The sequence below is a fragment of the Cygnus olor genome, chromosome 6, assembly GCF_009769625.2.
Source record: "Cygnus olor isolate bCygOlo1 chromosome 6, bCygOlo1.pri.v2, whole genome shotgun sequence".
In the NCBI taxonomy this organism is placed as follows: Eukaryota; Metazoa; Chordata; class Aves; order Anseriformes; family Anatidae; genus Cygnus; species Cygnus olor.
Genome location: NC_049174.1, coordinates 3,933,894 through 3,960,218, shown reverse-complemented (window position 1 = coordinate 3,960,218; position 26,325 = coordinate 3,933,894). Strand labels below are relative to the sequence as shown.

The following is a 26,325-nucleotide window of genomic DNA, read 5'->3' as shown; positions in this document are numbered from 1 at the left end:
CATGGGAACCATGGCATGCCAGGGAGCGGAGAGGAAAGGAGAGCACCCCAAAGGGGCGAGCGGCGGTGGCTGTGTGGTAGCCGCGAGTCAGCCCCCTGACGGCCGCCATTTCAGGGGGGCTGGCGGCGTGGGCTCTGTGGGGCTGTGTGAGCAAGTGGGGTTCCTCCTGGGGAACCTGGGAGTGGGGATCGTGAAGTGATCCCAAGCTGAGTGAACCCAGCGGGGGAACCCGACAGGGGTTGGAGCCTGAGCGGGGCCGGTGCCGAGCCGTGCCCTCAGGGTCTCTCACACCCCCACACCCCCCGCCGCCATGTCAGGCCCCATGGCGGAGGCGGCCCCGCCGGGCGCTGCGTCACGCGGCGGCCGCGCGTGGGCGGTGGAGCGCGCGCGGGATCTCCCCACGTGACCGGGGGGGGGGGGGGCGGTGCAGGGCCTCCCCTCCCTTCCCCTCCCCTCCCCTCCCCTCCTCGTCCCCTCCCCGCCAGCAGGGCGAAGCCGGCGGCGGGCGGCCGTGCCGCGCCCCCCCCCCCCCCCCCGCACCGAGACGGCGACGGGGCCAGGGACGAGGGGGCTGGGGACGAGGGGGCCGGGGACGAGGGGGCCGGGGACGAGGGGGCCGTGGCCGGCTCGCCCACCCGATGGGAAAGGAGGAGCCTGCGCGGGGGGGGGCACGGCAGGAACTTCGGCGGGGCTGAGGCTGCGGCGCCGGGACGGCGGTGGTGGCGGCGGGCAGCCCCCCGGTAGGTAGCGGGGCGGGGGGACGGGGCTGGGGCGGTGCGGGAGCCCGGCGGGCCCCCCCGGCTGCAGCGTGGAAGTTGGGTCGCGGGGGTGCTGGGGCACGGCGAGGCGGCTCGGTTGGCGAAGCGTGGCTGGTGCTGTGGCTGCTGCGTGCGATTTTCCTTCCGTGCCCCGCTGCCAGCCCTGGGGAAGCGCTGCAGGAGGGCGATAAATATGCGAAGCGGCCAGCGCTCGAATCCAGCCCCGGTTTGTCTGCGGAGAGTTTGCAAAACGCCCAAAGTGGTCGAGAGGCATTATGAAATAATCGCTGTTGCTTAAAACACAGGAACGCGGTGTTTTGCACTTTTTCCTCGCGTGCGTTCTCCTGGCGGCTCAGGCACCGCTCACCTGGGGCAGCGTCCATCTCCGCACACAAACCCACAGGGTCGCTCCGCTGCCCTGCTTCAAAACCAGCTGCGAAGAGCCAGCGTGTTGCTGGCCGAGTCCTTGCCCCGTGCTTCTAGCCCCCTGCACCCCCATTTCCCATCTCTGTTCCCCCATACGCACAGCCATCTCCCTGCAGCCCCCCAAAACGGGGAGAAACTGGCAGCTCCCCACCGGCCAAGGCGTCCAGCTGGGCTGCTGTCGGAGCACGTCCCCTCGGCGCAAGGAGTTGGTGGCAGCAGCTGCTTGCAGAGAGTTAGGAGCGCTGCTCTGTCCCCATCGTCTTTTTTCTTTTTTCTTCACTTTCCTCTCTTCCCAGGAGCCGGGTTTGCGGTCAGAGTTCAGGTGGCAGCCAGTGTGTGGAGTGGAGGGAGTGCAGCACAGTGGGGCGATGGGCTCTGGGTGTCAGGGAGGTAACACAGAAAACGAGAAGGCAGGGTCGTGGGCTGAGAAGGCTGAGCGAAGGTCTGACCGGTGATTTCCTGGTTCTGCCGGGGCTGTAGCAGTTCGCAGCCTGAAATGTATTTTAAAGAGCCTTTCTGTTGCAGGGAATTTCCTAGCTTCTTTGATAGGTCTGTGCATGAAAAATGTAAAGCAACGGGCGCCCTTCCCTGCGTGTTCCCACACCCCTCACTGGCAGAAATGTTCAGCAGCCGAGGGGGAGAAGCAGCAGCTTGGCTGTCACCGCTGCCTTGGTTTACCCTTGCAGACCCTCACATGCTGGCTTCTCCTTCCTGTCGTTTGCCACGAGAGGCTTTGCAGCTGGATGTCCTTTAGAAGATCCGCCCGTAAGGCGGCATATTGCAGGGGTTAGCTCCTCAGAGTTTGCCAGAGGACGTTACCAGCTTGCTGTTCCCCTGGTAGGTTTGTTTGGGGCTGCCGACGAGGAGGCCCGAGGCTTACCAAGCAGGCTGTGGACGAGGAGCGTTGCCCGAGGTGCTTTCCCTGGTGAGGAGCATACACAACTCCTGGCTGCCTTCTCGCTACGTGACCTCTTCACACGCCTGCCCTTTGTCCCAGCAGCACTGCCCCCGCTGCGCTCAGGAATGGGAGCAATGGTGAAAAGCGTGACGTTAGGGCTCTTAGAAGCTGTTCTAAGGTCACCTGAGGGACCCGTGGCACTGGGACCTGAGTGGGTGTGGTGAGTCTTGGACGCTACCTGATAGATCCACAGGGCCTGGCAGCAACAGCTGTGCTGGGTATCCTCCAGGTTAGCGGTCCCCTCTCATCCCGGTGCTGGCTCAGCAAACCTTTTCTCTTACCTGTCCTCCTGAGCCCTGCTCCCCAGGTTGACAGCCTTACCTGCTCCGCTGCCTTTGTGGCCTGCGAGCTGAGCTGTGGAGCCTGACAGGAGGCAGGAGTGCCCGAGGAAGCGGTGCAGCTGGCCGCGTGGCGAGGCTGTCCTGGCAGGGACAGGAGGGGGCCTTTCCGCCTCACGAGCTCCGAGACACCCGGCATGGCGGCGGGGCGAGCGCGGCTGGACACAAGGAGCTCAGCTTAGTGAGAGGAGAAGAGAGGTCAAGAGGGGGAGTGTTCAAAAATGTCTCCTCTGCAGAAATTAGGAGCGATCTTAAATGGAAAAATTGCATGGCCCTCTGAGGAGTTACTGTACTAAATTTGGAAAACGGAGTTGGTCTTCCAAGTGCAAAACAGAGGGATTTCAGTCGTGCTTTTAATGCAAACCTCAACACAATCTGAACCATGGACCCGCTACTGACACCTCCGTAGTACATATTAATCCAGTTTTATCTGTCAGGAGGAGATTTGTTGATTAGGAGCCTCGAGGTAAAGACTACTCCTGGGCTATTGCTGCTTCTTCCAGCCTGTGGGCTGGAAAAATTAGCTCCATGCCTTGCCTGGAGCACTTGGGCTGTGTGTAATTTCCCTGCCACCTTCATCTCAGAATTCAATTTAGTTCTCTGCACAAAGTCCATTTATGTAGATTTATGTAGATTTGGTGCAAAGATGGATGACTCTCAGGAAAAATGCTGATTCTCGCAGCAGTTGTATAAATAAGTTGATTTGTGGTATTGATGGAAGAGAGTCAACATCGTTTGAAATGGGAGGCTAGGAACAGTTTACTGAAATACCACTAATCCGTAAGCTGTTAGTTTTGTTTGTCTTGTCAAAGTTTGTGTGGAAGGGGAGGATTTTTCAAGGAACTTCTTGAGAAGTAATGACAATTTTTAAAATACCGAGTTATGTACCATTTAAAGGATTACCTTAAGTGATTTGCTTCATTTTCCTTGTTGCAGCTCACATCTTTGAGTGCAGTACTTAGCTGTTTTTCTGCAATTAACTATTATTTTCTACAGTTCAGCTGTATTTCTAAAATAAGCATCTCTTCAGTGTTTCCAGTTTCACCCTGAGTTCCCAAGCATACAGTTGATTAGGTCTTGGTCACACCAGCAGCTCCTTGAGGAGGCTGCCCAGATCTCAACAGCTAGCGCTGTTAGTTCTGTTTTACAGATCCCAACGTACAAAGAATGATATGTGCAGCTGTTTTATTTTTCAAGGCTTTTTTCCTTTTTTTTTTTTTCCTCCCCTGGAGAGACTGTCTGCATGTATCCTGTTGCTACCACACGGATCTTTGTAAAGTTTCTATTGGCCTCCTAATTTTAATTTTTGCTAGTAAAATGTAATCAAAGATTTGATTTTGAACAGGAGTCTGATCTTTCAAATGCCCCCTGAATGGAATTTAAATTTTGCTTGTTACATTTGTACATTTATTTTGAGTTGTTAATTGTAAAAAAAAAAAAAAAAAAAAAAAACAACAACAACAAAAATTATTTTTCCCGTAGTTCTACTTCTGATTACAAGTCTCCCAGTGACCATAAAAATACATTTATTCTTTCATCAGTTTTGTGGTGTGCTTGTTTTGTTTGTTTTCTAATGCTTGTTATTAAAACCATTTCCCCCCCCCGTGTGTGCAAATCATGCCATAAGTGCTGATTTTTAGGTTACTACTGTGTTGTTGCTTTTTGAAAAGCAACATGATAGTAGAGCCAGAGTAATGCTATCAGACCAGCTCCATGTTTCAGTTCTGTTACTTTCACAACCAATATAAATTGCACGCTTGAGGTCTTACCGATTGGATGGTTTAGCTTAATGCTATAATACGGGAAATTAACCGCTTGTAGTTGTGAAAGCCACTGTGTGTGTGAGAGACCTGAGGACTCTCTGAAGAGTTTCTTATTTGTGGGCTAACTCTGGATAGCATGAGTTTTATGGAAACAGTGTTTTCTGACATTGAAACTTGTGGAAGTGTTTTTTCTCCAGCCATAAGGGGGCTAGGACTATGCAGCTTGTCTCTTGGGAGCCTTTGGAGCGCGATTGCTGTGTTGTCTACTGCTATTTCATCTTGTAGGGATCAGTGACACACAGGGCTCTTAGCAAATGGAACGGGCAGGTGAATTCAAAGCAATGTTTTTAAACTGTATGTGTTGGAATCCATCAGAATTTTTGCTTCCTCTGTGGATGTTGCTGCTGGAATTAAGATCAGCAGAGGCATTAGATCCTTTTTTTTTTTTTTTTAATATAAAATGGTGAAAACTAGAAATTTACTGAAGCAACCTTTTACTGATCTGGCTTCATTAATTCTCTGGGCTTCTGTGAAGCATCTCTTTCTTCTTTGTTCTCCTCTTGCAGTCCTCCAAATTGCTATGGGGGAAAATGATTTGAGAATTAAGGAGAGTCACAGCTGATGAGTTTTTTTTTTTCCTTCAGGTGATCAAATATTCAGTAATTCTTCAGATTGTTTTGTGATCATTTTGATCTGAAGATATAAAAAAGAGTGTAGTAGAAGCAGTGAGCAATATTGAATGACATTCTCGGGAACAAACATGAAGTGGGAATGCTGAAAACAAGCTGGCTTCTTGTTTGAATCATCTTCTTTGTAGGTGCATCGCAGCTATCTGCTGATTTGTTTTTTCACAAATGTTTCAGCTAAGTCTCTTGTTTGATAATATATTATCAAAAAAGAGAACTATCACCCATTTTACCATTTCCATGTGTGTTTTTGTAATGAGAGAAAAAAAATCTCATCCCTTGAGTTGACAGTCTCAAGGAAGGATGGGGGGTGGGGGGTAATATGTCAGAATGCCAGCATCCTGGTGTTCACCCTCTCTCTGTTTTTACTGTTTGCAGGTTCTGTCATCCGTGATGGCGTCAGCTCTACCCAGAACCCTTGGGGAATTGCAGCTGTATCGAATACTACAAAAAGCAAATCTCTTATTCTACTTCGATGCCTTCATTCAGCAGGGTGGTGATGATGTCCAGCAGCTCTGTGAAGCAGGTGAAGAGGAGTTTTTGGAGATAATGGCTCTCGTAGGCATGGCTAGCAAGCCACTTCATGTTCGAAGGCTGCAGAAAGCTTTGAGGGACTGGGTCACAAACCCTGGTCTTTTTAACCAGCCTCTCACTTCCTTACCGGTCAGCAGCATTCCAATATATAAACTGCCAGAAGGGTCTCCTGCGTGGCTGGGGATATCCTGCAGTAGTTACGAGCGGAACAGCAGTACCAGAGAGCCTCACCTGAAGATCCCAAAATGTGCTGCCACAACTTGTGTGCAAAGCGTGGGTGCGAGCAAATCTGATGTGGTGGGGAACTTATCGCTACAGAGTGGCAGTGAACCGAGACTCTGGCAAGGACACCACACTACAGAGAGCGAACACAGTCTTTCCCCGGCTGACCTTGGCTCTCCAGCTTCACCAAAGGAAAACAGTGAGACCTTGGATGCTGCTGCTGCTCTGTCAGTTGCTGAATGCGTAGAACGTATGGTTCCCTCCCTGCCCAAAAGTGACTTGAGTGAAGTCAAGGAGTTACTGAAAACAAATAAGAAACTGGCAAAGATGATTGGCCATATCTTTGAGATGAGTGATGAGGACCCTCACAAAGAGGAGGAGATCAGGAAGTACAGTGCAATATATGGCAGATTTGACTCAAAAAGAAAGGATGGCAAGCACCTTACCCTCCACGAGGTAAAATCCCTTGAGCGACAGAGGGCTCCCTCTCCTGTTCCTATGCCTTTTTTGAGATGCTGCTTAGAGGGTACACTTCTTGTATGGGCACTTTTCCCTGGGTGATGAGAGCTGCGTGTCTTACAAGAGCTGTAGCCAGCCCTGTCCAGGAATGGAAATCCTGGGTGAAGTAGAAGCCTCCTTTCCTGGGGGCATGTGTGTGCGTGTATGCACTGATGGCTTCAGCTTTGCGTCATCACACTGCTCAGTCCTTGTATGGTCCCTCAGACAGGGTCTGAACGGTTTGGCACTGAAATAGTGAACCAGTATTGCACTGAGCATGTTCCTTGGGTTTCCAAGCGTATGGCACCTTTTTAAACCAGTCCTGTCTTTACATTCCCTTGCACCTTTGAGGCTGTTTGGAAGTTTAATAGCAAAAATGGATTGTGTCTGGTAACAGGGTTGCCTGGCTTGGTTACTGCACTGCTGTCCTCCCTCACCTCTAGACCCTTCTCTCTAGCTTGTGTGAGGTGAAAAACGTTCTGCCGATGAGGTCCCTAACCCTGGTGGCGTAGGGTTTTTGTATTTGGATTGGTGTGAAGCTTAATTATACAACCCGTGGCACTTTTTTTCAGGGGACATAGTGGACTTAGGCCAGCCAAGTGAAGTTCAGGCGATAAGAGTTGTGAGGAGGAAGGGGAAGGACTGTCACCACTATTGAGGGGTGACTAATGTGCAGGTTTGCCCTTCAATACCTGCGTACCATCTGCTCCTTCCTGTCCTTAAAAGTCTGTGCAGGCCTCCTTCACTTCTGTCCTGGCTTTCTCGAGGCTCATGCTGCATGTGTTGTAACGCCATAGGTGTGTCTGTGTTGGGAATAGTTCCCTAGTGCCAAAGTACAGTACAAGAGAACAAACATTAAGTCAAAGCAGTGCCAGAACACTGTTGATACGAGTGCTGCATCAGCATTTTCACGGTTAACAGTGATTGCAAAATTTCAGATGGATTTAAAATTTGGCATGTAAAACTGAGTTCCCAAAAGGGAAGGCAGTGTTTATGTTACAGGAGTGCCAAAAAAGCTGTACTGGCTTTAGCCTTTTTTCACTTCAAAAAGAAGTTTTTTAGGTGTGTTAACTGTAGTGTAAAACTAAGTTCTCTTTATGCTTCTGAGTAGAAGGGTAGGAGGAAACGTTTTTTTACATTTTTGCTTCTGTATTTACACTTATAAGGCAATTGCGTATCATGAGCAGTGACTTCACAAGGACTTGAACAAACTGGGGAGACACTTCCAAGGGACGTTGTCAGTAGTGAGCTCTGTTTATGTCACACGCTTTTAGTTGTGCAGCTTTCATTTGCGTGCTTTGTGGCTCTGTGCGGGTACGTGTGTAACCTATGAATTCACCCAGTGTGCAGGAACAAATGTAGCCTTTCTCCCCTGCCCTTGCAGAAGTAAGTCTCTCCTGTAAGAGAACATGTGGCTGATGAGGTGGAGGCAGGGTTTGAAAGGCTTAATTGTGTAGGTGCCCTGTGTATGTTGCCGCAGCCGGGGTGGGAGAGAAGGATTCTCCTCGCTTGGGGATGGTGGCAGGCGAGGCCTACAGCGCAGCGTGTGCGGCTCTGTGCTTTTTCCATCTCCCTCTGGAATGGTGGCTGCAGAAACACCGTGCAGTCTGGGCAGACAGTTTGCTGGCATGCAGAAACATAATATGAGGTGGGTGCTGGGGCAGCGCTCGCCTCAGGCGAGCCAGGCCCTGGGGTGGCTCTGCGAAGCTGGAGGAGTGAACAGTGGGGCTTGGGAGAGCAAAGAGCTGGAAGGAAGGAGGACCACTCTGCTCTGTGACTTTGTTTTAGTGCTGCTCTGCAGATCTTTACTACATCACTGTAAAATCATGTTTAAAAATGGAATGAGAGCATGGTTTAGCTTTGGGAAATATTTCTATCACTATTATGACTAAGGGCACAGGATCAAAGGAGTATGCGGTTGACTTATGCCTCAGTTACGCATGTGGGGCCTCGCTGAACTTGATGGGAACTGCACACATGCAAACAAGAGGAATTTGCTCACAATTGGTTTGCTGTTTGTTTAAAGAGGCTGGATTTCACAAAGTTTTGTCTTGAACAGTTTTCTCTCCATTTCCACTTTAAAGCAAAAAATACAGAAATACTACATGATCATTGAGACTTTTTTTTGTTTAAAATTTGGTTAACCAGAGTTTATCTCTTGTGAAATCAATTTCAATGGATTTTTATTTTCAATGGCTTAAACAATTTGCTGCTCAGAAGGCAGGACCGTGAACGACCAGGGAGGTAAGTTTCTGCTCATCCAGATACTGTTTCTGCACATGTTAATACATTCAATACATTCCAAGGCTGTCACTCTGCCTCACAGTTCAAGGTTTCTCTGCAGCTGGCAATGAGCAGCTGAATAAACTTCTCTGTGAATTTAAAAAGCATAAGTAGTAGATGGCTTCTTAAGGTAAAGATCAGGGCACCTCTGACTCCTCAGGCGGGGTGGAGTTGTGTGCAAACTTGCCTCAAACTTCAAAATTAGCGGTGAATTATTGAGAATATTCTCTGTTAAGTGTGAACACTGTAGTGTCTCAAAGGGCTTGAGCAGCCATTACAGGCCAGTGAGAACTGGAGATACTGAGCTGTTCTGAAAGTGCGTGCTATTGGTAGGAGTATCTGTGTAAGGCACTTATCAAGACTAAGTCTGATTAAAAAAATACATGTATTTGAAACTAGGAGGTTCCAAAACTAATAAATGTACAGTCCTTAATCCATCCCATTGTCTCGGTATTACACACCTTTTCAGACAGGGAGAGCAATTCATGTTTAAAGTTGGACTGGAGGAGGGATGAGTATGAGACGTGCCCTTGAACTCAGTGACTCTTGCATGTTTGAGTCAGATTTGTAATTTGCGTATTAATATTTCAGTGCTTGTCTAGGTACCTATAAAACTGAAAAAATCCTGTTTAATAGTTTGAGAAACAGGAGTAAGAAATGCAAATGATAAATTTTGTCTAACTTGTTGTCTTCCCTTTTCCCTTGTTGACTCACCAAAACAGTAGGACTTGATATTTAATTATGTGTTTCTAGTTAGGGGGGGAAATTTATGAACCCCATCAGATGAGAATATACCCATCCCTCTCTGTAGAGCCTGTACGGTTACGTACTGCTCTGTCATCAAGGCTTCCAGCATACAGAATCATTATTTTTAGGCATACAGCACTTTCTGACTGCAGTATTATGCCTCCTGAAAAGGCAGGAAGCCATGATGCACTTCAGTTCAGTAAGTCTGGATGTGACCTGAAAGAAGAAAGCAGGAAAAACAAACAAACATTTGGCTTTTCTCCTGTGTTGAGGATAAACAGCATTTGTCTACAAGTACCCAAAGCATTTCAGCCCTTTCAGCTCTTTGCAACCTTTCAACACTTTATTGAGGGATTAAAAAATACTTTGAATTATTTTGTAAACATTAGCAATGTTATTCATCCTGGGCAAAGTAATACCTATCACTCTGACCAAAATTATTGCTGGCTTTGATTGATAATCCTTTCCATAGGTGTTGTATTAATCTTTTATTTTTGTATTTTTTTCTCCGTCTTTCTGAGAAGACAGACATTATAGAACAACTGTTCCTCTCAAACGGGTAGTAGTTTATTTTAGCATTTTGTATTGTAGGAATGTAGCGACCTAGAGATGTTTCACAAGTTAAACCTTAACTTCCCACCCTTGTACATCTGATCTCCGTCAGATTTTTTTTGTCTGTACAGAGACTAAAGCATCAGGCAACATACCTAGCTTGCCTGTTAAAGACACGTTTTCAGCCTGCTTAGCATTCAGGTATCGCAGGAAATGTCCTAATCAGATCAGATGCTTTTCTGCTAAAGATGGTGAAAAAATGCTTACGAAATATTAAGAACAGCAGTTTCTTGTGAGGTGCTACTGGGTGCTGGCTGCTGAGAGAATCACAACTCTCCTGAAACATATTTTTGCTTTTCAACCTCCCTGGAGAACAAGTGTTGTGTTAGACAAAATTTCTCATTTGGGTGACATAAAGACCTCTGCCCAAGGACAGTCTGAGGGCTGTTCACCTCATGGGACAGCTTTGGTCTTTAAGGGATGGAGCATGCGGTAGTTCAGGTGAGTTGCTGGCCTCAGATCTACTTCACAAGTAATGCTCTGTCGTGTGTTAGTAGGTGTGAGCTTCCCAGCCTTCTTGCCAGGAGGCAGTGTTGATCTGCAGCCCCACTGGTCTGTCCTCAGCTTCACCTCTTTCTGCTCGCATGGAAGGAGGCGGTAAGGACAGCGTTCTTGGTGTTGATGGCATTGGAGGCCGCCTGTGTGCGCTGCTGTCCATCTTCAACCACGTACACCCGCGCGCTGACCTGCCGTTGTTTTGTGCTGCCAGCTCTGCCAGATCGAGGGTTGGCAATGGCACGGCTCAGTCGGCGTGAATATGCTGACTGTGCTGTGGAAAACCTCGCTGCTTTTTAATATTCACTAGTCTGAGACAGATACAGAACGTTTTGTTGACGGTAGCAGCAGAGCTTAGGCTGAGCTCGTTTGTGAGAAGCCAAGCCCATGCGAAGCAGCTTTGTTCCCAAAAAGAAAGAAGATTTGAGTGCACTTTGGAACAAGTACCTGCAGCGTTATTTTGACCTCTTGCTGTTAGGCCTAATTACAAGTGCTGGCTGCTCTTCAGCCGAGGAAGAAATGAAAATGTCTCTTTAGCTCCTGTTTACTGTGGGAGGAGCAGGGAATCTCTTCTCCAGCATCTCAGTTTTGATTTCTCTCGTTACATTAATTCTGTTGTTTGTCCTTAGCATTGATCGTTTGCTTTTCAGACAGCAATATTATAAAGCTGGTATAATTCATGATGATATCACCACTTCCTATAGGCTTCTGAAGAGCATTGTGAAACCATTTTGAGCCTTAACTTCAGGCTTTTTTTTTTCCTCTTTATGAAACTATTGCCAGCAGCAGAGACACTAGAAATGTGTCCCAGCAGGCTCGGGAAAACATCCTTGAAACAAGTTACATTTGATTCATGTCTGAAGATAGTCTTCACAAACATGAGGGTGAGAAACATAGCTAAAAAAAGTTTAATCGTTTCTTAAACCATCACCTTCTACAGAATTTATGCTGTATTCACCAGGGAAAGCCATCTGTACCCACACTGTCAGATTTTTTTTTTCAAGTCCTGGGCATATTGCAGTTATAAAAATAGTATTCCCTGTAAACCAGGCTTTGGGAGCCAAACACTGTGAATGTTCAGAGCTACTGTTTTATACTGAGATTTAATTAATGTTGGGTTGAGGCACAAGCAGGGCACATTGAGAGTGTCTTAAAATGATGTTTTACTTGAAAGGACTTTAAATGCACCAGCTACATTTGTGTCTTTTCTCAGAGGCTTACCTGTGTTATTAAGGATATAAAAAAAGTCGAAGAAACCCATCGGGGTGTACTATACGGTTACAAGTAATTTTACTTGGCATTGAAATCTTTCATTATTTCAGAAGAAGGGTACTTCTACAAATGTAATGGGTGAAAGTATACAAAATCATGAATCTCTGTTTAATTTCCAGCTGACAGTTAATGAAGCAGCCGCTCAACTGTGTGTGAAAGATAATGCATTGTTGACCAGGAGAGATGAACTCTTCGCACTAGCTCGGCAAATCTCTCGAGAAGTTACATACAAGTATACTTACAGGACCACCAAGTAAGGTTTTAATTAACTCAAAGGACCTTTACTTAATCAATTTCACAGCATTTCTTTTGAAGCACAAGAGATGCTTTCTTCTTGCTCTCTAGCTAGCAAAGTGCTCTTCTGAGGAGGTTAGTAAAATACTATTTAAGTCATAAAGCTTTCAAACTGCTAAGATTTAGCTGTCTTGAATTACCTTTTTAGTTGTTCTCTAGTTTTCCAGATTTCTGCAACGATAGCACAGGTGGAGAGGCATCTGAGAGGCTAGCATTTCAAGTATTTGAGGCAATTGTAGGCTTAATGTAAATTGGCAGAGTAGTCAAAGCTTCCTAATGTATCTTTTTTTTTTTTTTTTTGAATATATACTGATTGGGTTTGCTAGTTTCCAGAGAATGAATAAGGTCATAGGGGGAGTAGCTTACAAACCTGCTTAAAAGAACTGGAGCTGAGTCTTAATTTCAGTTGTTAATGTTCTGTTAAATGAACTGCTGTTATGAAAAAGTAACAAAGGCTTAATAGCATTTAAGTACAATTAAAAATGAAGTTTTCATCATATTTATTATTTTTAGATACTTTCTGTATATTGCTTTCAAATTTTAACTGACGTTTATTGCAATGGCCTTTCAAAATACATGTTCATAACACTTCTGGGGGCTTTTCGTGGTTTTCTTTTGCTCTCAGTTCTTCCATACGGATTATATGTAAATACACATCCATTCTGGGTAGTCAAAGGCACTTCTATATTTCTGTGTGCTCAAGCAGATTTCCTTTCTGTTCGGAAGAAGAGTGCATGAGTCTTGACACTTCTGAAAACAGCACAAGGCACTTGTGTTCTTCTCCTGTATACTTGAGTGACTTTTACTGCTAAGTCCAAGTGAATTGGAGGCTTTTTCTGAGCATCTCGTTTGTTCTTGCTCTTTTTTCTGTTTCTTGACCATTTCTCATGAGTATTTCTGGTGACCAGGGTTAATTTGATAGCGTGTGTGTCTTGTCTTCTAGATCTAAATGCGGAGAACGGGACGAACTGTCACCAAAGAGAATCAAGATAGAGGTACAGTATTGAGACTCCTATATTTTAACCTGTGTGCTAAAACTGACTTCTGTTTTGAAGGGATCTGTCAAAGGAAGTTTGTCAGAAAAACATTTGACAGACAGTTGATGGGTGTGAGAGAGAGGGTGAGATCCATTGCCAGAGTCTCTGAAAATGTAAATGCTTGTTGAAGGAACCTGTAGGAGCAGGGGTAAAGAGTAGGATCTGCTTTATGGTGAAGTTGCTCTCAGTGTTGTGCACTGTGCGTGGAGGAGGGGAAGGAATGGGACTGAGTGATTTCCTGTGGTGGAATAAACGCGAGCACTATAGGAAATGTCTTCCCATAAGGCCTCTCGCTTTCAAGTCGGTGTGAGGTGGGGTGTTGTTTTTTCTTTTGTTTGTTGTTTTTGTGTTTTTGGTTGTTTTTAAAGATCAGCTTTTTATCTTGTTTAGAATCCAAAGTTCTGGATAAGGATTGATTGGGGGAATATTAGCTAGCTCTGACTATGCTATGAATTCTAGAACTGACAATATTAAAAAGTCAAAAGCTAACAAAAAGCTGTATACATCAACACACATGGTTATGCCAGGAGTTATTAATTTACTGGTTTTTGTAATTACTTTTGTGCCAAAAGCACAACGAGCATGTATATGTGGCTAATATATACACCTGCACAAGATTTTGCTTATGGAAATGGGTGTTCTGCTGGGAGTTTCATGTTGAGAGTACAGGTTCAGCATATATGTAGTCTACCTTCTTGTTGAGTTGCCACTACTGAAAAGTAAATAGGAGGGCTTTTTAAAAAGTCACTTATTTAAACTAACAAATTGTCGTAAATATGTATACCTGTGTAACTCATGAAAGTAGCAGATCTTCCCCTTTTATTTATTTTTTAAACAAATTACTGTTTCGCTTTTAATTACTGTTTCACTTTTAGGTGGATGTCTAATTCATTTATAGCATTGTGGGGATTTTACTGTGCTGTCTGCTCCAAAAGGTGCAGATTAAATGTACGTCGGAATGTGAGATGGGCCTGAGCTGGAATTAATGTCACACAAATACGTGATATTCTTTAGCTGTAGAGGGGAGCTTTATAGTATTCTGGAATGTGGATGTGTTTCTCATACGTAACTTGATCTGTGGTAAATGATGCACCAAATGCAAGCCTTTCATTTTTTCAGCAGTGCAGTGCTTTGTTACCTGTACAAGGGCTTTTCCTGTGTGGCAAACCCCAGTGAGAGCAGTTAGTTTTGAAAAGGCAGTTATGAATAGGTATATAGACATGTTCATATTTTCTTTGTGATTTTTTTATAGTTCCACAAGTCTGTGTACAGTTGTAGTTTGAGTTTATACAATGCTAAATGTGTGTGTGTGTTGAGGGTTTACTCATAGCTTTGAAAATAATTCTGTAAGGCCATTTTTAGTCATGTTGGGTTGTGCTTTGACCTATGCTTGTTCTTCAGCCCTTAAGAAAGATCAGGTAAAAGCTTTATTCAATGATTTTATCCACCTTCACACCATTATCAGCCTTGACCAATACATTGCAAGTTGGTTCCTTGATTCTCCCTTCTTTTGTCCAGTCTAGTCTTAATTGGCAAGAGCTGGTGGGGAGCTGCTACTCATTGCTTCACATAGTACTTCACAGACAATTAGCTTTCAGCAGCAGAAAGCCTGTCTTCATTCACTGATAATTGATGATGAGCAAGTATCTAAAATGACACGCTGTAAGGGAGGTGCTTTTTTCCACGGGATCTTCATTGAAAGAAGGAATTAAAAGCCTGAAAAATATGGTCTGAAACTTCTTTTTTGGGAAGGAGAGGGGGCAGGCAGAAAGATTAGGACAACTTTAGGGGACATGCATTCTCTTATTTTCTGGAGGGTGAAATCTTAACAGTCTGAAAGGCCTGCTTTCTCTAGACGCTGTTTTAGTTGAGTAATTCTGAGAATGGATGTTTAATTCTATCTACAATTGCCAGTCATATTTTAAAAAGCATATGAAAATCTAATTGTACGAATGATTGTTTCAGGAATAAGACTGTCTCCAAAATAAGAAATTGTAAATGAAATTATCTTTCATATGATAGCATAGTATTATTAACTATGAAATGACTGCTGTCATCAACGTAAATGCCTCTTTCCTCTTTCTTCTGAACTCCCAAAAGTAAATTGTTACTTTGGTGCATAACAATTCTGAGGTACACTGCAAATCACAATTTTCTTCAAAGAGAGAAAAGAAAAAAGAGAGGCAGTATTACTCAGAAGATGATTCTTATATCTGATGGTTTGTGTTCTTAAGGGTTGCATTCTGGAAAAAAGTACTTTTTTTGGTAGTAGCATGCCTGGGAATTTTTTTATTTTTTTAGGAAAGTGGAGGTAAAATGAAAATAGTAGTAAGTGCTGCAGATTTTTCCTTCTGTTCTGGATAAGTACTCCTTATCTTGTTTTTAAAGTTGTAGTGCTTCAATGTGGCTTGATTGGCTTGCTGTCTGTCGTGCTAATACCTTTATGCAGAGATCAGAACGCAGGTGACTTGTAACTAGCTCTGGCTTTTCTTTTTTCTTTTTTCATTTTCTTTTCCTTTTCTTTCTTTTTTTTTTTTGTGAAGGTCGTTTTGCATTTCTGTTATAAGGCCAAACTCAGTATTTTGATGTGCCATTTCTTTGGCCATTAGTCATTAATATCTCTTTACAGGGACATTAATGTCTCTGTGGTCTAAAATACTAGGTTGGATTTGGAAAGATTTCATACCCTGCTTGAATACTGTAAAAAGTTACTTAGAAAAGATTAGTTAATTTCCTGAAATGTAATAATACTTCACACAAACACACACAAAAAAATCTCTGGAGAGACTCTGAAGGTCATACTTGGGCAGAGCTGGCAGGGCTGTGTGTGCAAGCCTAAACATTGCTGGGTTACAGCCACCATTGTAAATTTATCCTCTTCATGAATATGAAACTCACACAAGCATTACAAAGAAACAATATGCCATGAATTACATCAAATTACCTGTAAAAGCCTTTCTCTTCCCCTGTGTGCTCTCCCCCTCTTATTCATAGAGTGGGTGGGCAAGCTGTGGGAGTGAAGTGTACAGAGGAGAAGGGAAAAAAAATTCCAGGCAAATGAGAGACTAAAGGTGCCGAGGGAGTGAAAAAAGGAATGGAATGAATTGGGCTTTGGAACCAGATTCTTTAAAATAACAACAACAAAAAAAAAGGTTGGGAGGGGTGCATTTCCTAAGTCTGCCCCAGACAAAGAGCAAATAGATGAATAGGGATGGAAACAGCGTTTCCCCTTCCAAAGCAAGGATCTCTTTTTACATAGGTGCTGTGGGACAGGGACACCCCTTATTTTGTCATCTTGCCTGACTCAGTACCAGCACCGCTCAGAGCAATGAGATGAGCTGTTGCAGCAGTAGCTTAGAAAGCACAGTAAGTCACAGGTATGTCACCCAGTAGGCACAGAGGGAGAGGCCGTCATCACTGCCGCTTAGTGTTGTGATTGACGAGGTTCCTCTTCCAGATACACTACTAACAGGCAAGAGAGCAGGGCCACGGAGAATTGAACGCGTCCTTGGTGTCCGTGGCATGAAGGAGTTGTTCTGTGTGTCAGCGTCGCCCTTCAGCTGAACAGGACAAGGAGGAGAGCTGGTGAAAGCTGGTTATACAATGCTCGGTGGGAACTGGGGGGCACGGGCTGGAAGACAGGAGTGGAGGCTGTGAGGAAACATCTTCCCTTGGTGGGAAGCACGGGTAGCGGGGGAGAGAGAAGAGGCCCACCTCCACTGTTGCAGCGACAGTTGAAAAGAAGATCAGCGCGAGTGTGGGATTTCTGTGTTTTTCACAAAAACAGCAAAAGCAGTCGAGTCTACTGTTTGCATAGGAAAAATGTCATTAGAGGGAGCAAAAAAGCACATGTGGGACTGAGAACATCTGCTGTACGAAGCAGCTTGAAAAACAACTGAGCAGCAGCAGAGGAAAACAAAAAGCGCCGCATGCAGCAGGCCGCTCCCGGGCGGAGAGGGAAGAGGAGCAGCAAGACCAAGTTGGTGCAAAGCAGGTCATCGCCTAGCACGACCTGTTTCTCATCATCAAGGCAGTGGGAATGAGATCAACCAGCAACAGAGAGGGAAGATCTCCAAGGTGGGGATCCAGAGTTGCGTTGTCATCAAAGAATGGGGTGGAGGAGTGACGGGTGACAGTCGTGGCAGCAGGCTTCGAGGCCTACTTTTAGGAAACAGCCTTTGGTTTTGTACTGGCGTGTGATCACAGATGCGTTATAAAGAACCGTGTTCCGATCTGTTGCAAAAATAGGATCCTGAGCGATACGTTTTTGTGTATTCGCTTTTTCATCTGCCTACGCACAGTCATTTTTCCTTTCCCAAACAATTCCAGGCCTAACTATGAAAATGGTCAGCGCTCATGGAAATGCACTGCGAAGTCTTTGTTTGTAGAGGATGAGGTTTTGTTGCAATTTACCTGGTTATGAAATTTTACATACTTATCATGTTTGTTTTTCCCCGAGGGAATATGTTGGGTGGATAAAAGCCATACGCAGTCATTCAGACAGACTTATTTATTTTTTTTCCCTGAAGCATGAAAAAATAACTTTATTGGCATTACATCATGCTGAGGGTCTCACCGCCACTGTGCAGGGCAGTGTGCAGCCTGCCAGCTGCGTAGTCCTTGCAGTCTTTCCCCTGTGATTTTTCTGAAAGATTGAGTTTCTTGTTCTTGGATGGTAACCTGTTTGTTTGGCTATTGTCAAAAGTGCTTTTACTTGCATGCATGTGCCTCCAGAATCCGAAAGGAAAATCTACATAATTTGGCATGCTTTTGATACTTGGGTCTACAGATCCTCAGTTACAAATGTCACGTCTTTCAGGTTTGGGTCTGTTTTAAGATCTCTAGCATCCTCTCCCATTTTAACACAGTCACCTATATTCTGCTTTTGTAAATGTTTATGGATGTTCCTCTGTTTTACATGGGCTTTCCTTATAACGCCAAGCAAGATAAATTTCTCATCCTGAACCATTGCTCCGATGATTAATTTATTGTAATGGAGTCTGGCAGGCTTTCACAAGAACTTTATTTGCTTTATTTGTACATATGCAAGCTGCAGAAGAGATTTGCATGTTATAACTGTTTGAGACTGAGAGAACTCTTGAATCGTTATTTCCCATAGTATATAAGATCTTTGCTACTCTGCTTCTAAAACTATTTCGTTTTGTAAGACTAGGGTAGTTTTTGTGTGAAGTATGCTGAATTTGGGGAGGCTTTACTCATTTTCTCAAGGTTAGTATATGCACCTGCTGTGCTTTAGTCTTGACTACATATAAATTTGATTTCTTAATCTTCAAAGCAGCTATATGTAAAGAGTGACAGAAACGGTGGACCTAAATTTGCCTGGCAAAGCTTGATGTAAACTAGTGTAATGTCAGTGACAACAATAGGATTCACCTGAAAGTGTGAGAGATGAGATACAATTGTCTGGGTATGCCATGTTAGATATGGCCCTCACTGTAGAGGGGCTGTGTGTGTTTTAGACAAAAACTTAAATGAAATGGGCAGTACAAATATGTAAACTCAGTCCAGAATTCTCACAGATGTTCAGGAATGTTGCTTGTTTTGTTTTGTTTTCTTCTTGGGTATAGAGAGAGACAGGGTGCAGAAAAAAACAATAATATATTATTATTCTTGGTGTTTGGTTTCTTCTTATGCTTAATAGGATGGTTATCCTGACTTCCAGGACTCAGTCCAAACACTCTATCAGCCAGACAAAATGCCACTTGCTTTGGCTAAAGGAAAGAGTGAAGACTCAGCAGCTCTTAACTCCCAGGTAAACCAACTACACAACACTGTGAATAATACGGGCCGTGTCTTTGTACGTTGATTTTGATGCATTGCTTTGATGACTAAAGCAATTACCTTCAATTTTCAAAGGCTACCTAGCTTAGCTGTGATTGCATCACTTTTAATTTGGGTTTACCTTCTGAAACTGTTCTGACATGGTGCTACAGCTTTAACCTTGTTCGCTCCAAGGAGGTAAGATCTAGCATAGAAGGCTTGCTGCAAATACACGATTCCTGTTGGAGCAAGTAGTGTACTATTGGTACAGCTTGTGCTGTTTTACTTGTGTTACTAGCTATAAATGGAAAGTTCAAGTTGTTGAGCCTAGAGGAATAAATAGAGAAGGGGAACTTGGAGTCCTCAGTTCTGACGTTTCTTTTTAAGAGGCAATGGCACTATATTTAGGAAATAGTGAACCTCTGGATCTGAGAGGATAAATTGCCTTTGTAAATAACATTCAGCCTGATAGAAGTACAATGTTTTTGAGTATCTGGAAGGCATTCAATAAACAAAGACAGATTTCCGATTCTTTCTTTGTCTTTTCTGTAGTGTATCCTGGCCTTGAGGTAAAATACACATCTCCTACTACCTATTGTTTCTAAGGAGGCATTTCATGTTAAATTGCAACAAATTTATTTGGTATAACTGATTTGGGCAAATGTAATCACCAAACTTTCACGTAAGATTACATTTGGGAGCTAGGCTCCTGTTTTCTGAGACCAGGTATGTTAGCCTGGCTTCCACATTCTTCGGTTGCGAAGCATTGTATGGGTATGCAAATTCTGTTCATTGTGCTGCATCAAAAATCAGCTATGCAACGTGTTCTGATGTCACATAACCGGTAAACAAACTTGGTTTTTAGAAGTTTATTTTCATCTTTTATATGCTTTCAAGTTTTCATTGGTTGGCGCTGTGTAACTACTGCAGGTGCATTTGAGTTTAAAACAAACCTCTTTTCCACTGTTCAGTGGAATTTGTTTTAAGCTCAAATGTATCTGTAGCTCTCTGGGTTTTCCCCATCGTTGCAATTTAAAATACTTCCTGTTCTTTTTATTCGAATTAAGCAACGAAGATTACGTGAGTGAGAACTTAAATGTTTCATTCCTTTAAAAATGGCTTAACCGTTCAAAAGTAGCAACAGCACTGACAGAATAGCAAAACTATAGCACAATTGAATGTAAACTATTTGAAAATAGTTTTTTTTATCCTACCTCCCAAGACCAAGCTTGAGCTCTCAGTGTTCTTCTGCAGAACCTGATGACCTCTAAGTCTGAGTAAGTAAATATTGGTTGTGTCATTACCCTGCTGTCGGGGTCACCGCTGTGCTGCAGAAACTCAGCTTCTGCTGGTCTGTTACGCTGTCACCGTATTTAAGTGTTGAACTGTGCAGAGGAAGCAGACTTTCATGGGAAGTCAGGCTTTCATCATCTACCAGGAAAAGTTAAGTGCTCTTCAAAATGCCGTTACTTCTTTTTAATAAGCATGTGTACTAGTTGAAACAATTACGGAATTACCTACAAGAGAAATGAAATCCCTCCTATTGATCCTAGGTGTTAATTTTGTACCTTTTCTGTTCTTATGTTCATTGGGGCTCTTCTAAATCAACTTTTTTTGGCTTGTAATTTTCTTTTTTTTTTTTTTTTTGCAAGATGCTTATTTACATTCTCAAGAACAAGATTATATTGAAAGTTAGAATTCTCCTGGCATTAAATTCAATGACAAACATTCAGACGCCATTTCCTCCCACGTTGCACTGCATTGTTTAATTTCACTCTCTAGAGGTGTATAGGTCTTGTTCTTCTTCTAGACAGACATTTCACACCTTTATCCCCCACAAACATACTGTCATCCTACACTTTCAGAATGGCAGATTTTTAAGCTTGTGTAGTGCTGTTTCTTAAAATAAAGATTCCAAGATGTCTAGTGAAATCTTGGCATAAGTTTTTAGCAGATGTTGCCATCACTCTTGGAATACTTTGTGAAGACGTGTATTTGAGCAGAGCTAAGCTGGATAATTAAGACATTATTTTTTGCTTTTCTTGAGATTCTCTCCACGTAACCCGCAGTCCTAAAGTGCAGAAAGTGTGTTTTTGATGTGTTTTCTAAGAACAGAATTTAGCGTTGCATTTTTTTTGTGTGGATGAACTACAGCAACTTGCATTTCAAGTATTCCTGAGTGACTCAGATGTACAGTATGAAAATCTTTATGGGTGCAAAAATATTTTGTTTGCTTGATAGTTTTTGAAGAAACTGTAAAGCACACATCTGTACATATGAGTCAACAAAAAAACTATATCTAAGCTGTTAGTCTTATCATCTGATACTGCTTTTTTCCCTGTGTTTTGACTCACTATATGTATTTAAAGAGGCGTTTTTTGTGTTTTTTTTTTTAATTTATTTTTTTATTTTTGTGCTTTATTTGCAGTCTGAAAAGGTAATGGCAAAACAGATGGAGTTTCTTTGCAGCCAGGCTGGATTAGAGAGACGTCTTTCCACAGGATGTTACAGACAAAACTCAGAAGAGCACAGCCCCAATGGCATGTCATTAGATAACATTGATGGACAAGGTATAGTAGCTTCCAGGCATGGTCTTGCTGCCAGCAAATGCATTTGATATTATGCAACCTTTGTCAGTGGTGCTATTTATCTAGTATAGTATAGCAAAAACAGAACACCGAGCACTGAATGGACAAGACAAGATCTCTGCCCTCAAGTGCTTACAGTCTAAATAACGCAATCAGATGTGCAGTCATATTCTGCTGTGTTACTGGGCAGACTGCTTTCCCTACAGATAACGCAGGGAGGGAAGAAAGTGTAGGGTGCACTGCTGTTAGTGAGGGCAGAACTTGGCTCTAGGTCTCTCCTAAGTTTTGAAAACAGAGCAGAACGTTGCAGGTCACTTGTGTTCTTGCTTTGTGGAGTTAAAGGCAAGGCTGATAATGTAGTTGGTACTTCTTTTTGTTTACCTGTGTGTGCAGTCTAGGAACAATGCTTGAGGAGTTGGCGATGTAAATTACTCAGAAGTAAGCAGATTCTAATAATGTGCTTAGGAGCTTGCTGTTCTTCAGAAAGCTCAATTTTTTGGTTATCTATTTGATTTACCAACTGCCTATTCCCTAGCTTGCATTAATATTAGGAATGTTCCGTTTGATTGCTTTCTGTTTGGATGTTGTGAAATGAGAGAAAATGTTAAACATGGACAAGAAATATTGCAGAAGACTTTTTTTTTTTAAGAGCTTGTTTTTTTAAGGATGGAAAAGAAGCAGTAAAAGGAAAAACTAAGGGAGCCAATACAAATAAGCATTAGAACATAGGTTTTCATCTGTGTATATCGGTCAAGCAAAGCAGCACTCAAATACCCGGAAAGAAATAGGTGTGTGGATCCAGCTCCTCAGATGGTACAAATTTCTTTATATGTTGTGCAGTGGGAGAGGGATTTTTGGGGATCTCAATGGGCTTTTGGGGCAGAATAAGAGAGTTTTGTATGGATTGGTGCCCCTTTCAAGCAATGCTTGTGGAGTAGTCTGTATAGCACCATATTTATATAGCCCTTGTTTTGCTAGAAATGTTCCTAGGCAGCTGCTATTTAAGATGAACTTTTGGTGGTAGAATTAGTATTCATCTAAGTCTCTACTTGATTTTTAATATCACTTTTTTTTATTCCATCCATGTTTCACTGTGAACCACTTACAGGTGAGAGACCGCTGAATCTCCGAATGTCAAATCTTCCCAGTAGACAGTTGCAGCACATTTCACTTGATGGTGAGCAGCATGTTGGAAAACCTCTGTGCAGCGAATTGATCCGGCTTTACCCTGGTGGTGAGGCAAAGTCCCAGTCCTCGGGTTAGTGCCATCCCTTGTAAATGAATCAGCTTTTTAGAAAAGCTTTGATGAAGTACTTAATACAGGCTGTCTCTGAGTGAGGAAGGTAGCTCAGTCTGACATGCTTTGTGTGTAACCTTTTAACTAAGGCTTTGGACAAAACATCAAGAGTGGTGTTACTTGTTAATCTAGAAACAGATTGAATATTATTTGGGATAAACTTGGAGTTGGATACAGTAACTAGATTAAGGTAAGCAAGTTCTGGCATGTGTCTGTCCTCAGAGAGGTATTGACCCAAACTGCAGCTGTTACTACATTGCTGCTATTGCAATGCAGTTTGGTTGTAACAAGGCTTCAGTCTGTATAAAGGAATCACATTATAAACATGCTTTTTATAAAAAGATTTTCTAACCTGGCTTATAAGGACCTAGCGCTGTTTCTGTACTCTGTACCACATCATGCCACGTGTGCCTTGAACTAGGTTTCCCATTCACTGAGTTCTGCTCGCTGTTTCTCTTATCATTTCCCTTTGGCTTTGGGAAAAACTAATTTGAAGTTTGATAGAAGATGGCACAAGTCCTTTGTACAGTGTATTTGGACGGTTTCAGTTTCACGGTTGGCTCACTGAGATAAAGTGAGGAATTCTTGAGACTCACAACTGTGGGAAAAATAACAAAATTCCATCTGAGTTTGGAAGGTGCAATAGGAAAGAGGTTATTGAAAGATGAGAAGAATCTTGCATCTTCTGTTCTGGAGTATTGAAATCTTAGGTCAGCTTTTGTGCAGTTCGGCTGTCCCAGTCCCAGGAATCATTCACCAGGCAGAATTTCCCTTTCAAATTGCTAGTGAAGAGTGCATCTGCACTAAGCCCGGCTCCTCGGGAGAATTTAAGTAAATCTGTGGTGATTACTCTGTCATCACTGTAATGTAACACAAGGTTATAGCCCAACTGGGTTAAAGCCCACAAGGAAGAGGCAGGATTTATTTATTGCTTCAACTTTCAGTATCTGTAAAATTCATGGACTTTTTTTTGAAGTAAGAACATAATATGTGTTTTCAAGCAGTACTTTTAACCTCTCTCTTTCTCTTATTCTCGCAGAAGGCCTTGGTATTCTAAAGGATTTTCCTCACTCGGCGTTTAACAACATAGAAAGGAAGGTCATAAAAACAGAACCTGAAGACACAAGATAGTCATCCTGCTCTGGAAACCAGTGTCATAATAAGGAATGAAACTTCATAAGAGAAAAAAACAAAACAGCCTTAATAACCAGTGTTGCCTCATTCAAATAAGAGATTTCAATAGCCAAAGCCTAAGAACTGGTACAGTAATCTGTGGAAACAGAAAAGCAAGAGACACTGCAAACTAGAACAGTAATACAGGTGGATAAACATTCCTGTTAAAATGGTTTTATAACGTGGAAAGATTCACAAATTAATATTGTGGGTCTACATTATTTAAGAATGTATTATGTATTTGTATAACTTATCAAAGTAAATCTAGATGTCGGGACGTGTATAGAGTCCAGTAGATGTGGCTACAGTTCATTTTACTTGAAATTTCAATGTCTACTTTAAGTGTACCTAGCGTAGATGTGGTTGTTAAACATTTGAATTAAAAATCCTTGGAGAAGTAGGAATGCGAACCTCGTGATACAATTAACAGCAAGTTTGCAACAATATTTGTAGAAAAAAGGAAAATGCATAAAATATTTCATGGTTTAAAATGTTATGTGGATATAGCATTTAATAGACCTAGACCCGGATTCTGTATTATAGCGGACTTACTTGACGCTTACTATTGTTACATCACTTTTAATGGTTTCAGCAGCCTTTGTGTAACACTTACAGTACAATAGCTATCTACAGTTCAGGAATGTAGAAGATGCCAAATAGAGTATGGAAGAGTCCATATTATTGGCTCCCAGTTCGTTGTGAACAACTGCGGTTTGATATACTGTACAATTACTGAAGTCTCAGCTGGTAGGAAACCCAAGAGACAACGTAGCATGGACAGGGTTGCAAAAATTGTGATTCAGACCATTGTAACTTTTTGGACTTCTCTGTGGATCTTTAAAAAACATAATAATAATACTAAAATGCATCCTAGGTGTGGCAAAACTGAAATATGATGCAGGATTTATGCATCAGTGTAAAAGGTTGCACCTGATATCCAGAAACCATAAGATCTTTTGGAGGAGAGAGACAAGGGGTTACATCTTCATATGTGACTCCTTATTAAGTGCTGTCCAGCCCACATGATTCTATGAATATACCGTATACTGCATACAGTATGCCAATACGTTTCTTTATATATGTGTTTAATTAACATCTGTATTCTTTATTTATTTGACAGTTTTTATTTTTTGTACATTTTCACTTTTTCAGATGTCATTTTATCTACAGAAAAACAGTTGGCTTGTAACTTTGGGATTTACCATGCTGTGTTTGTGTACATCCATTTTTCCTCCGTGCACCTCCCACAATAAGGGTTGCTTTCCTGCAGTCGAGTAGTTATATGCCTTAGTTTCTGAATACAGTTTTTGCCTACAGTGCTTTCTGGAGGGGAAAAGGAGGGCTGAAGAAAGTAAGTTACCATGCAGTGGGTAAAATTCCACGTTCAGGTGTGCACTTCATGTCTGCAGTTCGCTCTGTGTCATAGGTATGTGTTAATAATTCAGTCACAGTCTATGTTGTACTGAAGTGATCAGCAAAATGTGAGCTGAAATGTCTTCACTGCAGTCTCTTATCACTGTAAACATATCTAATTATTTTATCACTTTTGATTTGTGGAACAAAGCTTTATAGTAGAAACACCAGTAAACAACTTTTTATACTATTAAAATGTTTGTTTTTTTTAAAAAAAAATGTTTCTTGAACTGTATGGTACTGTTTCACTTACTGAAGTATCTTACTTCAAGTGATGGAGTTTGCAGCTTTGCTGTTAGAAATAAGAGATTGAATGTGTAGTTATATTTCCTCTTTCCTGTTGTGTGAGCTAGTTAATATGGATAAGATATTTCTTCAGTTTGTAATGTTAGCTGGTGCACTGGTTAGTATCTGAGTAGTTTTCATGAGATGTGTATGGAATTGTTAAAGGACAGCTTAAGGTTTGAACTGTACAGCTTGAGTAATAGAATGTATCGAGCAACAAGACTAGAGAGATGCAGGAAACGTTCTCTTTTTTCAACATCTCAACAGTTGTGCATGGATCACAGAAGAAGCTCTTAAGCTTGCTGGTCTTTTCAGTTGAAGTGAGAGGAAGGAAAAGGAACTTGCTAAGCAGCACGCTGTTTCAGTTGAGTCCAGAATTTATTTTGTAAACACTAATGTATTAAATTTGCTATAAATTAAAGTATATAACAGTTATATTTTCGAGTTGTAAATACAGTACTTTGTGTCACAACCAGCTGGTTATCTCCAGAATGATATTTCAGTTTATAGTCCAACAGACCATTTCAGTCTCAGTTAGCTGGAAGCAATTTTTTTTTTTACTGGTTTGCAGCTCTATGATTTTTTTTTTCACCCTGAGAGAGGAGGGGGGGAGGAGGGTTAATACATTCCAAGATTGCACATAAGTTTGGTAATAGCATATATTCAAGCGTTGGTTTTTCCATGACAAAGGTCTTGGTGGACTGCAACTTTGGCTAGTCTCTGGTGAAGGTTCACCTTCATCTGCTCATGGAAGGGTTGCTAGATTCAGGGTGCTCTGGATCAAAGGCCAGCCCTGCAAATTATGCCTGTTCTTATTCACATGTTTATATTGTTGCTTACCAAATAAAAGTCACCGTGAGAACTC

The 26,325-nt window shown here is 42.7% G+C and overlaps 1 protein-coding gene across 1 annotated transcript; it reads left to right on the top strand.

The window, feature by feature from the left end:
• The first annotated feature begins 600 nt into the window (after positions 1-600).
• NAB1 (NGFI-A binding protein 1) lies at positions 601-26,325 on the top strand. The gene is made up of 8 exons (XM_040562224.1): positions 601-740; positions 5,308-6,141; positions 11,712-11,845; positions 12,830-12,881; positions 18,586-18,696; positions 21,133-21,274; positions 22,401-22,550; positions 23,629-26,325. Exons 2-8 carry the CDS (start codon positions 5,323-5,325, stop codon positions 23,718-23,720), a joined length of 1,500 nt encoding a protein of 499 aa, XP_040418158.1. The 5' UTR covers positions 601-740; positions 5,308-5,322; the 3' UTR covers positions 23,721-26,325.